The sequence below is a fragment of the Drosophila pseudoobscura genome, chromosome 2 (assembly GCF_009870125.1).
Source record: "Drosophila pseudoobscura strain MV-25-SWS-2005 chromosome 2, UCI_Dpse_MV25, whole genome shotgun sequence".
NCBI classification, from domain to species: Eukaryota; Metazoa; Arthropoda; class Insecta; order Diptera; family Drosophilidae; genus Drosophila; species Drosophila pseudoobscura.
This window is the reverse complement of record NC_046679.1, coordinates 22931135-22948742: the sequence shown is the minus strand read 5'-3', so window position 1 is coordinate 22948742 and position 17608 is coordinate 22931135. Positions and strand designations below refer to the sequence as shown.

General features: G+C 51.7%; 1 protein-coding gene across 5 annotated transcripts in view; it reads left to right on the top strand.

Annotated features, from left to right (window-relative positions):
• Cdep (Chondrocyte-derived ezrin-like domain containing protein) overlaps positions 1–16539 on the top strand; it is a 38040-nt gene extending 21501 nt beyond the window's left edge. For 2 of the 5 annotated variants that reach the window (XM_002137745.4, XM_015182393.2), the window contains one exon: positions 158–11676. In XM_002137745.4, coding sequence (XP_002137781.4) covers positions 158–11436 — 11279 coding nt within the window. In that variant the 3' untranslated portion in view covers positions 11437–11676. Of the gene's footprint in view, positions 1–157; positions 11677–13829; positions 15099–15321; positions 15797–15868 lie in introns of those variants that run through there. The other 3 variants (XM_033384208.1, XM_033384214.1, XM_033384210.1) reach the window with 3 other exon arrangements.
• The last annotated feature ends 1069 nt before the right edge of the window (positions 16540–17608 follow it).

Genomic DNA, 17608 nt, shown 5'->3' with positions numbered 1-17608 from the left:
GGCCTTAACCCACTTTCGTTTTCAGTGTTTTGATTTGTGATCCCTTGTGTTCGGTATGATTTCGGTTTGGCTTTCGTTTTACCACGTCCCACATATGATCATAATTGATTGATTGCTAACTCTCTGTCTGATTGCTGCTCTCTGCGCGCCTATGCAGGTCTGAGCCACTTGTCCCACTTGTACAGCAGCAGCACCCCTCGTCGAGTCTCAGTGGGATCCCAGGCGTTTGTCCCTGCGTCGCCGCAGCTCATCAGCATCAGCACCCACAGCACCCACAATGCCAATCCCAGCATCAGCATCAACAACAACAACACTATGCCACACAGCACATTGGTGGGGGGTCATTCGGTGGATCTCAGCAGCTCCATGGAATTGGAGGAGGAGGAGGAGGAATTCCTGGGTCCTGCGGACACGGAGGAGGAGGCGGAGGAGGAGCCTATGGGGGAGGAGGAGGAATTAGTCGAGGAGGAAGCGGATTCGGACTTGACAGCATCTACCATCAATCGGGAGACTATAACGGGAGCATCAGCGGCGGCAGCATCGGCCTTGGCATCGGGAACATCGGCCTCGGCCTTGGCCTCGGCCAGTGCCCATCGTCAGCCGCTTCGGTCACAGGAGTCCCAGTCGCAAACTGTCACCCCAGTCCATTATAGCAGTACCAATTATTCGATGTCTAAGCAGTGCATGTTGAACAACGCCAACGCCAATGCCAACTCAACCGAAACGGAGACCGACAACATCATCTACACCGACATCAACGACATGGGCCACTACAAATATCCAGACTTTCACAGCACCCTGCCACATGCACAGGAGCATAAGATCTCCAACAGCGAACACCTCAATCTGAACGAGCGCAACGACATCTACGCGACCGTCAATCGCAAGGCCAAGTCTAAGACACGCGAGAAGCACTTTAGCGATGAGTTCATTGATCAGTCCATCATCCAGTATGCCAGGGCCAAGCAGATGGGAGGCGGAGTCGGCCCACCACTGCTACAGCAGCCCAGCACTTCTGCCTACGCGGCGTCTGTACTCCAGGAGCGGAACTACAACGGTATGAGCTACAATCAGTACCACAACGATCTCAATCATCCCTCGGAGTCGTCTTCCTCCTCATACTTTGGCACTGGCTTCGGCACGAAGCGTTATGCTGGCCAGAGCGAGAGGGTGAAGCTGGCGCAGTCGGAGAACTATCTGACGCCCTCGATGGACTCTCAGAGCTCGAGGCACACGCACTCGTTGCCCCGCAACTCGGAGCTCTCCGGGGTGGATTCGGTGGACTCGTACGACAGTCACTACATCACCCACCATTCGGTCGGCAATCTGCCGCCGCCGCGCCAGTCCTCCTCTTCGGAGAAGCTCGAGTATCAGTTATCCTCGGGCAATCTCTATTCGACGGCACAGTTTGTGAAGCCTGAGGAGGCGGCCGCCCACTACATGGACGACGAGGAGGAGGATGAGGAGGATGCTGATGTCGATGGAGAGAATATCTACGATCAGGTGGAACGCGAGTCCTGGCTGAAGAGCAGCTCGTGCAAGGATCTGTTCGAGCGTTACAGCAGCACCTATTACGACCGAGAACATCCTAAGCCCATGACGGTTCTTGACAAGGAGTTCCTCTCCTCAAACCGCATCGATTCGCCTGTCACGCGGTACGACGACTCGCGCCATTCGCTGTACATCACCAAGAACCATTCGATCGACGCCCACCAGGACTTCTCCCCGCTGCCGCAGAGCAAGGTCTACTCCTCGAGCTATCCGGGCAGCACGTACAACGCCCAAGACAAGCGGCACCATGGACAACACCTGGACTACTCGGGGTCTCAGGATGATATCTCGCAGGACAGCTACGAGCTGCTGGAGAAGTACGACATTGACTTTTTCAGCGGTCGCGGTCGCTCCGAGGACCACATGCGCTCCTGTTCTCTGGACTCTGGCAACTATATCCCCAGCGACGATGAGTCCGTATCGGAGCAGCCCAAGTACCGATCGGCTATTGATGTGAAGTCCAAGTCTGCGGCGGACATAATGAACGAGATCTGGGACGCCGAAGATCCGCGCTATCTGCCGCGCGAGAAGCTGTCCGTGAAGTCGGACGGGAACTTCTACAAGAAGATCCAGGAGGCTCTCACGCGCACCTCCAGCCAGGAGAGCCAGAGCGAGATGTTCGAGACGAAGATCTCGCGCAGCTCCGACTCCAGTAAGAAGTCGCGCGACAGCCTCTACCACACGGACAGCAAGAAGTCGCGTGAGACCACCAAGAGCAAGACCTCGGTAGCTTCCAGTCAGGACTCGAAGGAGTCGCTGGTCGGGGACTGCTTTGGGCGCAACTACGAGATGCCCACGACCACCTGCAAGAAGGTCAAGCAGTTCAACAAAAAGGACCTCTACGACAAGTTCGCCCAGTCCTCACAGGACTCCAAGAGCGACTACTACGACGCCGTGGAGGGGGGCGGTGTCGTGGCAGAGGCCCCCGAGGGTCTCTACTCCCGCCCCAAGGTCAAGAGCCACGACTGCCTACTCTCGGACACCCACAGCTCGACGGCGAACAGCTCGTTCTACGACAGCCGGGACACTTACTCGACGTTCCCCAGCAATAAGACACACAAGACCTCAAAGGTACACTCGATTAGCCTCCAGAACGTGGAGATCGAGCGGAATGCCAAGTCCTTCGGCGCCAAATCACCCGAATCGGTGTCGACACCAGCTTCGGGCATGCGTTGCAAGGAGAAGGACTTCCAGACGGGTGAATCGCTTGAGCAGACAACCTTCCGCAAAAGCAACTCGCAGTCGTGCAAGATCTCCGCCTTCCGACGGCGCTCCGACAGCGAAAACATCTTCAGCTTTGACCAGGATCGGATCGAGTGCATCCAAAAGTACACCAAGCAGTGGGAAGGCCAGCCAAAAGATAAAGAGTCCAAACACAGTCCCGAATATCCGCTTACGCCCGAGCTGATATCGGAGTTTGAGAAGCAGCAGGCCCGCATCATGGCCCACCAGAAGATCACGCGCAAGGAGGAGCTGATGGCCAAGACGCACTTCGAGGAGTACAACCCCATAATGGTGCCTCTTAGCTACAGCCACGCCACCGTGGAGCGCACCAAGAGCGATCCCAACTCGCTGGCCAATCGTGCGCGCCTCGGCAGCAACTCCCGTCGCCATGTCCTCATGCACCAGAAGTCCATCGATCTCACCCCGGCGGACTCCAACTCTAGCGACGAGGATTATATCTACAAGCAGATACCGAGTGCCCCGCCGCTGTGCAAGGCGCATGGAAACTTTGAGATACCCAAATGTTACGATGGAGGCGGCACTCCCACCCAGCAGGAGCTGCCAAAGACAGGGTTCGAGCTGCCTAAGAGCTTCTTCCGCGACTACGAGCGTCGCTTCACCAAGGTCCTGAAGGAGGACATACCCTATGTCCTGCACAAGCGGCACATCATGAACGGCACTGCGCCTTCTCCCAGCGAGAAGAAGCACACGAAGCCCAAGTCGCCCAAGTCTCCAAAGTCCCCCAAATCCCCCAAGTCTCCCAAGTCACCAAAGTCACCAAAGGCCAGTGCTCCAGTGCTGCCAGTAATGGGAGGGGACTTCTTGCCTGACATCCTGGACAGCCTCCTACCCGCAGAGACCAAAGAGTTCCTGTTCACGCAGAACATTGATCTGTCCAAGGTGGATCCGATCACCCTGGAGATCGACAAGACCATCCCGACCATACAGCTGTCCTCGCCCAAGAGGGACATCACCAAGCAGATGGACGCCTCCACGCTGGAGAAACTCAACAAGAAGCTAAGCCAGATCGAGAGTGACTCGGCCACCAGCTCGCGGACCGAGAGCATGCAGCAGCAGCAGAAGCTTGAGCAGAAGCAGATGGAGCTCATCCAGAGCCTTCGCAAGGAGCTGCAAGCGAATGCCCGCAAGGCCAACAAGCCGCGTGTCATACCGAAAACTAAGTCGGGGGTCAAGTCGAAGAAGCATGGCAAGACCCGCATCACCTCTTTCTCGTCGGACGACGAGAGTCTTGATTCTGATGACGTCTTTGGCTCGGCTGAGGCCATTCCCGACCGGCTGGAGTTCTCGCCCCCACAGTCGCGCAAAGAAATCGAATCGATCCTGCGCATCGAACAGAGTCGACTCATCTCAGCCGCCTGGGGACGCGGCCAGACCATGAGCTCCACCGAGATCGAAGGCTCGCCCCCGCAATGCCGTCGCCTGGCCGATCTGGAGAGTCGCTATCACACCCAGAAATTGGATCCACAGTATGCCAATGCCACGGAACTGAGGCGCATTTCGGAACGCTCCATTTCGATACCCTCCTCTGAGGACGAACCACATGTGCCGATGCGCGGACGCATGGACGAGTGCACCAATGACTATCAGCGAAACGAGAACATTCCCTCGCCGATACTGGAGCATGCCGAGTTCTTCCGCAGCAACGACGACATCTACGAGACGTGCCACGAGGAGAAGATCACGGGCTCAGACATTGACTACACGCTCAAGAAGCAGACGGCCAGCGGATCGCAGGCGGCCAAGTCTAAGGTCAAGATGATGGAGGAGATCATCGACTCCTCGATTGTGCTGCGGTCCAAGGGCCATGCCCCGATCCTGTTTGCCCACGCTCGACTCAATCTGTCTGAGGGATCAGTATCGCTTCAGCGTCAGAAGGCCACGCAGGTGCAGTCGCCGACGGCAGACCGTCGCACTAAGAGCCTGGACACCCCAGTGATCTCTCTGCATCGTCTGCCGCCCATGAATGCATTCTCTTCTAAGGATGACACTGTGGGTTTCGAGGAGGAGGCCGAGATCCTCGAGGAAAAATCGCTGGAGCGTGCTAATCAAACGGCGGCGCAGGACGATGACAACGCGGACAGCGTTCATTCCTGCGGCGGGTCCATTCCCACGCAGAGCAGCTACAACAATGCCCATGGCAAGGACTCGCTACTCAGTGCCGTGACCATCGACAGCGAGGAGGTGCAGCTCCTGAATCAGCTAAAGTACATCGAGAAAATAGCCCTACAGGGCGTCAAAATCAAGGACAAGAAAAAGTCTAAGACGAGGCTCAAGAGCGGGGACCATCTCATATTGAACATTCCCAAATACCGCTTCACGGACTGGTCGCCCTACAGCTCGGCGAACAGCTCGCGCAAGACCTCTCCCGGTGTGTCCCGGGCCAGTAGCATCGAGAGCACGGGCAAGGGAAAGCTCAAGACCTCGGAGCCCTATAAAGGAAGGCCCGTATCCCGCAGCCGTCCCGAGTCGCGACGCACCAGTGCGGATGACATTAAAGGCAGGGATGGCCGCGGTGGAAGCAAGAAGTCCAGTCCAAAGGAGCGACCCCGCTCCATTGACATGCGGCGTTTAAGCAAGGACAAGAGCAAGTCGCAGGAGGAGACCGAAGCGGATATTGCCAAGCGCAAGGAGCGACAGCAGAAGCTCTACGAATCGGCCATGAAGCAGACCATTACCATGCTAAGTCCCGTCAAGGACGCACTGCCTGCGTTCCCTGCGCCAGAGGACAAGATTCTGGTGAAGACCGACGGTGACAAGATAATTATCGAAACGGAGTTCAAGTCCAAGGCCGAGGATCACGTGCTGATCGCCAAGGCTCCTCGAAAGCTTGACACATCGCTGGTGAAGTTCAGTCGCAGCTTTGACGAGGGACGCAGTCCCGACAAGCTGGACAAGGCCAATCGCAGCTTCGAGGATCGCAACAAGTCCTTCGAGGACTCGGAGAAGTCAGATGTGCCCGAGGACATGCTCATCAAGTCGCCCAAGAAAATAGCTAAGGCGCAGGAGATTAAGCAGAGGATCGAGGGCAGTGTCGTCCACAAGAAGATCGATGGAAAGTCGAACAGTCTGGAGCGACCTGCCGAGCACCACTACCTCGGCACGGACATTAAGGCGCGCAGCCTAGACGACAAGAGGCAACAGACGGCTGCTGCCGCTGAAGCTGCGACCAAAAAGAGCGAAGAGAAGCCCGCTCCTGTGGCGCGTAGCGCCATAGGAGACCGCCGCATGTTCGCCCATCAGTACAATGTCCAGGAGGATATTGACATGCAGGCCGTGATCTCGGAGCGTCGTTCGCTGGAGATACTAAAGCGTTCGCTGCCCTCCGAGGATGCCCGCGACAGTGAGTGCACCCACAGTCGCAAGGCCTCCACCGCCGAGAGCCTAGACTCTTTCGTATCGGCCGATGACAGCCATTCTCCAGCCAGCAAGTCCCCGGTGCCTGGGACGGAAGGTTACCCTCATCGCGTGCCCACCATCGAGTGCGAAGAGCCCTCCATTGAGGAGGACGACAACTCCTCGGAGCGACGGCACTTGAAGGTCGGAAGGCAGGACACGAATCGTCTGAGTCTCGACCGAAGTCGCAGCGACGAGACGGGCTCCTGGATGACCGTAGAATGCGACGAGTTTATTGGATCGGACACCTCTGAGAATGAACCGCGCACCTTAGAGCCCGATCGGAACATACTCGAGACGCAGGCCACTCTGGAGGATGCGAACCCTTTGGAGTACTCGAATTGTGCCACACCCACGTCGGACCTGAACATACTGGTGACGCCACCAAATGCAAGTCCCATGATTGAGAAGTCCGTACTGGAGACTTTCGAGAAGTACACCGGAAGCTCTTCGGACACCAAAAAAAAGTACAGCCTGGAGAAACAGAGTGACAGATCGAAGAGCTCTGATTCGTGGACTAGCGGCGAGAAGGACAGCAGCCCCCAGCGGCAGCAGGATTGGAGTCTGTCGGTGGGCAAGGAGAAGAGCTCCGTCGAGGAGGAGTCGAGTGTAAGCTGCTCCATAGCCCGCCCGCTGGGCATCTCACAGGACTTTGGAAACGAGGAGGCCAAAAAGTGCCAGGAGCTCAAGCAGAGAATGCTTCAGCTGGATGTGGCCGCCGGTAAGGATGGAATGGAGGAACCCGCTGGAGAATCCAATGAACAGACACCCACCAACGAGCCAACCAAAGTACTGATCCCAGGAAAGAAGCCAACAACTCCCACGCTGGAGAAGCAGAGTCCCATCGATCTGGGAAACAGCACAGAGTCCTACTTGGATCCGATTGAAGAGCGCATAGCCAAGATCCTGCAGCGGACCGAGGACAGTGAATCGAGCTCGGGAGGATCGCGAAAGCCGCCGCGGATCGAGAAGCCCGCCCGTGCGAATGCCGGGAAGAAGCTGTCGGTGACCCAAGCGGAACCGGGCAAATCTGGCAGTGATCGCAGCTCCCAGGAGTCGAAGTCGAGCTTCGACTCGAAGGGTTCCCTGAGCGTAGAGTCGCGGGGCTCGTTCGAGACGGAGAGCAGCTCCGGCTCGCTGGGAGCTGCCCAGAGACGCGGAGACCTGGCCGCAAAGGAGCAGCAGAGCACCTGGAAGCCCTTCCCTATCGAGAGTTCAAACAGCTCCAGCACCGACGATCCCTGGCACCACGTGGAGACGGATGGGGGATACGAGCGCTACGATGCGCAGCATCCCCTGCGCGACTCCTCGGACAGCGACGTGAAGGAGGTGTCCCCCGACGAGCAAAAGAGGGATGAGAGCGACACCAGCTACCAGGACGATCTGAATGACTTTCCCACGACATTCGGCTACCCGGCGATGACCAGTAATCTTGGCGGAATCGGCGTCAATCCAACGGACATCATCGGCTACAGCACAGGCTTCACTCTGGGCCGCACCCTGTCGCGCATCTCGGAGCGAAGCACGGCCTCGGAGAAGTCCAGCATGGAAGATGACGTGAGCAAGGCCTCCACGCATTCTGTGAGCATGCGAGACGAGTCGGTGGGCTCCACCGACCACCAGCCGAGTCTCAGCTCTGACTCGAGAAGCAACACCAATCTAGCCTATATCTCTGATGCCGATCGTCGCACCTCCGCTGAAATGCCGGAGATTCCCTGCGACTCGGCCACCGGGGATCGTCTCTCCAGTTTGGGCAGCATAAACGACCCAAAGTCCCCGACTCTCGTCACGGGACGCTTCTCGGTGACCCATGTGGATGAGCAGCAGGGGGATGGGGACGACGGGGAGCGGCACACTCTGATGTGTCTGTCGAATGCGGGAAGCCAGGACTCGGAGGACTGGCCACTGCCAGAGATCCCCTTCGATCATGTGCCAGTTAAGCCGCCAGATAGCCTCTATGCCATGCCGGATCTAGACAAGCCCGTGCCAAAGTCTTTCTGCTGGAAGGCGAGCATGTCCTTTCAACAGAGCCAGGACTCCGTAGACTGGCCCTCGCCTCCCTCGAGCACTGTCGGTGCACCTATCATCGTGGAGAACATTGAGACGTACTACGCCAGCGAAGCCCAGGGCGCCGACCAAGTGGTGTTGCTCGAAGAAGAGGGCCATGGACCGCCCGATGTGGCCAAGGTGCTGCCCTACGAGGACACTGCCTACCTTATGTCCTCTGCCTTCGAGGACAAGGACTTTGGCAGCGAGCAAATCCAGCCCGACACGGTTAGCTGTCTCAGCTCCACCCTGAGTGCTGCCTCGTGTCTGTCGTCTTCGCTGAACGTCAGCTGCAGTACGGCGTCCACACAGCCCACGGCCAGGGCGGGACCACGCAAGAACTCCAGCCCCGAGGTGATTGTAGCCCAGCCCACACGCTCGCCAGCTCCAAGGAGCCCGCTCTCCGAGGATGAGCTCTTTTCCAACGACGATGTGTTTATGCCGGGCACCATCAAGGTGCAGCTCTCGCCCGATCCACATTTGAGAAAATTGTCGCGAGGATCAAACAATTCGGACACCTCCATCGACGACATCCTGTCCGCGAGCACCACCTACTTGGACGATCAGACCACAGTGCGGCGGAACTACGAGAAGAGATTGAGCAGCGGCGGCAGCTGCAAGAAGTGCAGTCACTCGAGCCACTCCGAGGAGGAGACCAGTTCCATTGGTACAGATCTGGATGGCACCGTGCGAATGGGACTGCAGCACAAGAAGTGCACGCACAGCTCCCATTCTGAGGACACTTCCATTGGGCTGAGCATCTCGGAGTGGTCTACGGGCACTAACACTGTGCGTCAGTATGCCAATCTCTCGGGATCCGACAGCCTGTCGGCCGTGTCCACGCAGTCGTGCGCCAAGAGCGAAAAGTCAAACCAAACCAAGTCGAGCATGAGCTCCATCAACAAGTCCGCGGAGAGCTTGAACGAGCAGAGCGGCGGCAGCTTCTCGCACAAGTTCAGCGGCGACAACGGCTCCTCCGACGGCCTGCGCTACGACATACTCTCAAACTCGGAGACGGACAAGATGAGCGAACCCACATCGGCCACGCGCAGCGACGACACCACCCTGACGCTCACGGAGATGGCCCAAACGATCAGCGATTGGTCCACCTCCAGTAGCCGCACTCTCGTGGCTGCCACTCCTTTGAAGCAGCAGCAGCGTGTGGGGTCGGGCGCCAAGGGATCGCTGGGATCGCCCAGCGAGGAAAAGCGCTGCTCCCTGCCGCAGGTGCACCGACGCAGTGGCAGCAATGGCAATCAGGGCCGATCCAGTCAGGAGCACACTGAAATATCGCCACTGACAGGCACCGCCAGTGGACAGCCCGAGACCAGTGCTGCGGCCCGCAAGCGACGTTCCTTGGAAATGATGTCGAAACTCTACCAGAGCCAGGAGATCTGCTCCGAGTCGGAGTCGCCTTTCGTGGAGCGTTTGTATGCGCACACGGAGAAGCTGACGGAGCGGTATCAGAGCCAAGAATTTGTGCCACTCCACGGAGCGGTAGTTCCGGCTGCGACTTCAGCGGGAGCACTAAACACCACTCAGATCCAGACACAACAGTCGCAGCAGGTACGCCCCAAGCCACGGGCACCACAGCCACCCACAAAGCCGAAGCCAGCGGTGACCCGTCCCATCATGCAGGCACTCCTGAACAAGATGAAGCAGCCAGGATTGGCAGAGCAGGCAGCCGCTGCCGCCGAGGCAGAGGAAGAGGCTACTGCCAAAGCCAATGCCAATGCCAAGAAAGTGGTGCCGCCTCCTGTACCAACACACGTAAAGGCAGCTCCTCCACCGGTGCCCACTGTGCCACCGATTGTTACGCCCAGCGATCTGCCCGGAGATGTGGGGGCACCGCCAGCCAAGCCGCTAGCCAAGCATCACAGCTACGACGACAAAACACTGTCGAAGACCCAGATACGAGACTTCAAGACTAGCAGCAAGCAGCTGCGGCAGTCGAGCTCCTTCCACGAGCACATGCTGAGCAAGTCGCAGCAGTCTTCGCAGGAGCAGCCCATGCGGATTGACGAGGAGCGCGACGCGCACTCCACATCCTCGGCCACCAACACCACGACGACCACCAATACCCTGAACAGCGAGAGCACCGAACCCTATTCTCCTCACATGCCCCAGCGGGCGGACAAGCTGATCCGCTGCTCACCCTACTACTCGAGCAGCCTCAGCTCGGAGTCACCCCCTAATCAGCTGGTGCAGAAGCCCCCGAGGAAGGCGACCAGCGGTCAGCTGACCGCGGCAGCTGTGGCCACCTCCATGAAGAGTCCTCCCAGTGGCAACGACACGGACAGCTCCCTGGATGTGAGGGGCCAGGACCCAAAGCTACGGAGTCGCGGCTATCGCAAAAAGCGACAGCTGCCGGCCAAGAGGATCAGGGCCAACATGACGGCCGCTGCACTACTGGAGCAGGCCGAGAGCTCAGAGTGCTCGGAGGGGTATATGCCCGAGATGGACTCGGGAAGCTCCGAGTACTCCTCCCAGTACCAACGCGACGATCAGTATCTGGAGTTCGACGAGGAGCTGGAGCGCGGAGAGACGGATGAATACGATGACTATCCGCAGTACAGCGGAAAGTTCGAGAGCCTCGACATGAGCGACAACGTAGATGAGATGGGCTTCCCGCGCTACGACCGCCTCGGGCACATCACGAAGCCCATGTACCAGGCCTTAGTGGATCGCCCGGCGCCGGCCAATCACCCTATGCCCCCGGCCAGCGGGCAGCCTGTTAAGCCAGCCCGCACCAAGAAGAGGACCCTGAAGCGGGAGGATTCCATGGCAGCAAGCACCTCGAGTGCGGCGGCTCAGGCGCAGCCTTACCACGGACGCAGCTACTGCAATCCCGAGGAGAGCGAGTACGAGACTCGAGGAGGAGGTCTCTCTGATGAGCTGGCCAACTCCAGTGAAGACAGTTGCAGTGGCTTTGGTGCAGTGGCAGCAGGATCGGGATCAGCAGGAGGAGCAGGATCCATGGGAACCATAAGACGGGGAGCACCCAGAGGAGGAACCATGGAGCAGCAGCAGCAACAGCAACAGCAGGAGGGACAACCGCCCCGACAGCAGCTGCCATATCCCGATTTTCTGTCCGACTACGAGAGCGAACCCATTGAGTACGAGCGCTATGCCTGTGGACTGGACATACGCGTCGATCCTCCGCCCAAGTTCCATGACTCGGATGACCTAAGTGATCAGTAGAGATCGGTAGAATGGAATTAAAATGGATAAAAGAGATCTCTAGGATACCTAGGATGTTGCGTGTGCCCCCTCTCCTTTTTTGAGTGCAGCATTTTGATTTCTTCCGTTGCCTTGGAACAACATTTTTTAGAACAACTCTACGACTTTTACACACAATCCAAGTACTTATATGTATAACCAACTTATTTGTAATTGAGACTGATTTACGACAAACCAAGAAAAGAAAAAAGAAAAACCAAAGCATCCCAAGAATCCCAAGAATCTTACAAGCTGCGAAACAAAAACCCAAAGAAGAGCCAAGAAGTTATTATTGAAGCGTTTGAAAATCAAATCAAATTCCAAATTAAAGGACATTTTAATCAAATTAACATAACATAACAAACATAAAAAATCAAATAAATTACTTACAAAATAACTTAAATAATCGAAATGATGATGATGATATGGATGATGATCGTTGATGTCGGATGAAAAGAATTAAAAGATGAGATGAAGTAGTAGATGTATGGATGGATGGTAGATCGTTGGTAGATTGAGTTGCCCATTAGCGGCATCTAATACATATATTATGATATATATATATATGATAATGTTATAGATCAATTCAACATTCAAATATATATATACGAGTATATGAGATATATCGAGAGCGAAAACGTTAAACGAGTTGAACAAATTTTAATGCACTGTTTAATCATCGAATAATGGAATAAACCAAACAAATGTTTAATTGTTATTTAGCTAATACACACAATACAAATCGAGACGACACGACATTTAAGATTAAAGTTATCTATATACAATATATATATATATATATATATATATATATATATATTATATGATTCTTCATTCAAGTTGCCAATGATTCAGTATTCGATCAATCAGTATAGGTTATGCAGATCTATGCTCTCAATATAGCTATCAATCTGAGTTCCAGTCAAAGTGTTAATCCATATACATGCGGGTATATGGAATCAATCTTCTAAACTACGATAGTTGCCATATATACAAATACCTATGCTATAAGTCTAGTAATCTCTCAGTTGAAGGTGCGACAAATCAGCCAAATGCTTTGAAATACCCAACTAAATATATCGAAAATAGAAACCTCCAGGAAGGAGTTTAATATCTTGGGAGTTCCTCGTGACAGATCCTCCAGATCAGAGCAGTTCGGTATTATCACAGTTTGAAATGAAAGCATTTACTTCATGTCTCCAAGCGGGTTTTCTAGCCATATATTTTATATAGTTCTTGTGCTATATACGTTTTTAATTTATATGCCAAAAAGTTTTTAGAAGCAATTAACAATTGAAATATTAATTACAATTATCACAATTGAAGAAATGTTGTATTAGCCATTAGTTCTAGTTTCTAGTACATAAATGTGCCAAAAAGAAAACACCCACTTTCCAATCCCCATTCCATTAAAAAATGGGAGAAACAAAAGGAATTAAACGAAATTAGACGAACCCTATTAAGTTTTAAATCGTTTGGGAAACTCCATCATGAGATCTTTAAGTTTATAATGATAGTTGGAAGAAATATATAAGAGTTGTTAGTGAGAATAGAAACGGGCCCTAGAAGAACAGGAGAGAAGATCGTACAACGTACAATAATTTCAAATAAGTTAATACAGATCAAAAGTATTCGAATCAAAAAATATCCATTTGTGTTTAGCTCTTAGTCGGGAATGAGATTTAAACGAAAATTGGTTGTTGTGAACAAAGTTTCGCTTGGATTTAATCATTTTTTGAATTGCCAAACCACCAAAAGAACCCAATTATTTAGTTAGGATAACTTTTTTAAACCGGACTTTTCGGTTGCCAAAATGGAATATTTACTATTTGTAATCTTTTCCTTTTCCTTCGAGTGCAAATTGAGTGTTTATTTCATTTAAGATTTTGTATTTATATAGAGAACAGACACAAAACACACCACACACAAAATTTAGCTGAATTTTAGAAAGTAAGACAGGAAAAATAATAATACTCAAAGAAATTTCAGTTTAATTGAATTCTTTTCAACCGAAAAATCTCACATAAAAACTCAACCAAATCGAAAAGGATAATACAAAGGTCTTTAAACAAAGTGAATACAAAATGAAATGTACACGAGCAATCGATTTAACAAGCATTAAATTATAATTATATAGAAACGAAACTAAATAAATAAAACTTCATTAATCAAACAAAAGATCGGGAATGAGTTTGGATTTCAGAAAAAAGGGAACAATATTTTAGTTAAATTAAATTTTAGTTAATGAAATTCTTGAGTTAAATATTTCAAGTTAAGATATTAATTTAATTTTTAACAGTTTGCTTTAAGCTTCATTTGATTCATTGGGTTTATGATTTCATTATTTTTATGTTCCTCTTTTGATTGATTTTCAGATGTCTATCACGGAATCAATGGCAACATGTCGCTGGATAGACGTGGGGAGATCACCACTCCTCCGACGCGCTACGACCTCACATTGGGATCGGATAAGTCCTCTTCGCTCTCGCGCTCAGAGGCTGGCACCTACGATGTGATCCAGGCAGAGATCCAGCATGCCAAGAGGCAGGAACTGGCCACCGGAGTGGCCACGGCAACGGCACCCCACCAGAACGGCCATAACGGGAATGGCCATCCGATGAGCACGCAGCATGACATCGAGGCGGAGGTCAAGAAGAGGAAGTGGCCTACTGAACCGAGCTACTTTCTGGCCAAGGAGCTGCTGATGACAGAGCGGACGTACAAGAAAGACCTGGATGTGCTGAACAACTCGTTCCGTCAGGTACTGAGCATTGAAGATGTGGAGCAGCTGCAGCCGCTGTTCGAGCTGCTCGACTCGCTGGCGCAGCACCACAACCTCTTTTTGCGGGACATCGAGCACCGCATGGTGCTGTGGGAGGGCCGCGGCACCCACGACTCCCACCGCATCGGAGACGTGATGATGAAGCACATGGCGGCGCTGCCCATCTATGACGAGTACGTGCAGACCCATCTGGACATACTACACTGCCTGAACGACATGTACGAGACGGACAATCGCTTCCAGCAGGTGTACAAGGACTTTGAGCAACAGAAGGTCTGCTATCTGCCTATCGGGGAGTTGCTGCTGAAGCCCCTAAACCGCCTGCTGCACTACCAGCTCCTCCTGGAGCGGCTTTGCGACTACTACGCCGAGGAGCACATCGACTATGCCGACTGCCAGGCCGTCTACCATCTGCTCATTCGCAGCACCAAGGAAATCCGTGCACAGCTTCCCGATTCGGCTAATTTCGTTGAGCTGTGCGAGCTGCAGCGTGACATCAGCTTCGAGCAGCTGGTACAGCCCCATCGGCGCCTCATTCGGCAGGGTTGCCTGCTGAAGCACTCCAAGCGCGGCCTGCAGCAGCGCATGTTCTTCCTGTTCTCGGACATCCTGCTGTACGGCTCAAAGTCGCCGCTGGATCAAAGCTTTCGCATACTCGGCCACGTTCCGGTGCGTTCCCTGCTTACAGAGAATGCCGAGCACAACACGTTCTCCATATTCGGGGGCCAGTGCGCCATCACGGTGAGTGCGGGCACCACCGCCGAGAAAACCCTCTGGCTGGCCGAGCTTTCCAAGGCGGCGGCGGACGTCAAGAATGGTCCGCCCAACATGCAGCTCCAGTTGACGACGCTCAAGAACTGCAGTGAGTATATCTAGAGGGGATTCAGTGGGGTGCATTAAGATAACTCTCTCTTTAGTCTTCTTTTATTTGTTAAACTTTCTAATATATTTCTCTGTTTATGGCTGGCAAGAAAAGCACGCTGCAAGGCCTTGTAAGCAAGCACCCATATCCCCGATGTACACTCTATACAGAACGATAACTAATTCAACTCTCTCTCTATCTCTGTGTCCCTCGCTATCCCTAGGCTCGTCCGAAGAAGGTCTCGATCTGTTCGGTTTGACGAACGGCAACAACAGCAGTCTGAACAGCAGCATCAACGGAGGCGGACCCCTGACCCCTCAGCAGCTGCAGCTCCAGCAGCAGAGCAAGACGCAGCCATCCAGAAGCAATACCGCTCTGCACGTCTGCTGGCATCGTGGCGCAACCGTCGGACTGGGCGATCATCTAATCGCGGCCGAGCACCAGCTGTCCGGCTATCTGCTGCGTAAATTCAAGAACAGCTCCGGCTGGCAGAAGCTCTGGGTGGTGTTCACCTCATTCTGCCTGTACTTCTATAAGAGTTACCAGGATGAGTTTGCCCTCGCCAGTCTCCCGCTGCTGGGATACACAGTGGGACCGCCCGGCCACCAGGATGCCGTGCAGAAGGAGTTTGTGTTCAAGCTCTCCTTCAAGAATCATGTGTACTTCTTCAGAGCAGAGAGTGCGCATACCTATAACAGGTGAGTGGAGGAGCTACATTTATCAAATATGAGCTAAAGAACCAGCTAACTTTGGTTTCCTTATCTTCATAGATGGCTGGAGGTTTTGCGGAGCACCACACAGACCCAAGACTTTAAGAACATACACAGCCATGCAGTGCTCGGCAATTAGGATGTGGACACCTCTACCTAGCATGGACGTACTTTGACGAAGTCCTCCCCCAACATATGTATAATCCCTGTGCAATTCCATGGAGGTGTCACACAAGCAACCACATACGCATAGAAATGCCCTCTAGTATTCTATTTTTTATACAACGTATACACCACAACAAATATTCCCGTTTTATATATTGTATTCTACTCTACTACCACTCCCTACACATTCTACACATTCGGTGTGTATTCTATTTGTATCTTAAGTAATCCTGTAAATAACGTCGTCTTCTATCGTTTCGTCTTGTCTTTGTTTCGGTATCTAGTGCATCATTTTATCCTGTATCTTTTATATCTGTACTTTGCTTTAAGTGGAAGGTTTTATGTATTTTAGTATTCAAAGTTTTTATTCGCTTGTGTCAAATGTTTATTCGATATGCAATAAAAAAATTATAGAAAAAGTTAAAAACTGTTGGCAAAAATTAAAAAAATCTAATGAAATTCTACTTTCATATACGTATAAATAATGCAATTGTTTAATCGTAAGCTTAAGTCATTAACTTTAATAGACTTTAACAAATTAATAAAAACAATTTTAACAAAATGAAGGGAAGTTCCATATTGAAATTTTAAACGGTGGGGGAGGGGATACTTTTGTCGTATTCTCATTTATTGATATTTGAAATCTTATACTTTATTAATAATAATAATAATAATATTAATTACAATAAGGTATTTTGAAATTCCACATAATTTGAATGGTTGCATCAATCATTGTTGTCATTGTTTGTTGGTATTTATATTTTTCTATGATTTGATTTGATTTATTTGGGATTCTGTTTCTTCCATATACTCATTCGTTACTCCGCTCTACCGTTTCTGCATTATTAAGTGTTTCATAATAAGTTTTAAATAATAAAACAATGGGTTGCTATGTGGTAGATTATTCATACATATATAAGATTAACATGATGCTCAGAGCATCATCACCGTCAACGAGTGCTCGTTCTCGTTGCCTTCTATTCCGTTTATATTCCAATTCAATTCAGGATCTCTCTAATCTCATCTCATCTCACATCATATTTCATATCTCGTTTCGTTTCGCGTCCAACACAAAGTGCCAAAAAGTGGAGGGAGGTTGGTTTCATAGCAAAAGGAACAGCAATTTTCATTCAACATACAAAACCAGATCAAAACTCGATTGTAAACGCTTAAGACTAAACTAAATGAATTGCCGCAGCCAAGACACAGTTGAACCTAGAGATTATATAGCGTGGCAAATGGCAGTTTATGAGGTGTTTCCATCCAACTATACACTAAAGGGAGCGATCACACGATCATACAATCTTCTCCATTGCATTTGGGGTAATTTTTGGGGGAGGGGAGAGTGTTGTGTGTCTCTGCGTGTGCGATATCAAACCAGTTCAGGAGTTCAGGTCGGGCCAAGGAGGACCAAGATCTTATAGTTAGTCTAGGAAAGTGGTGCTGTGCCGGGTTAGCAACAAAAGAATATACAAAATACATTTTGAATTGGTCTTTCAGGCATTACTTTCTCAGCTCATTCCAATCATTTCCAGGATCAGAATTTGTTCACACTTCCCATGTTCATTTTCATTTTTCGGATTGCTAGTAACTAACATTTAATTTAAATTTCTAGTAAATTTCACATTTTATAGC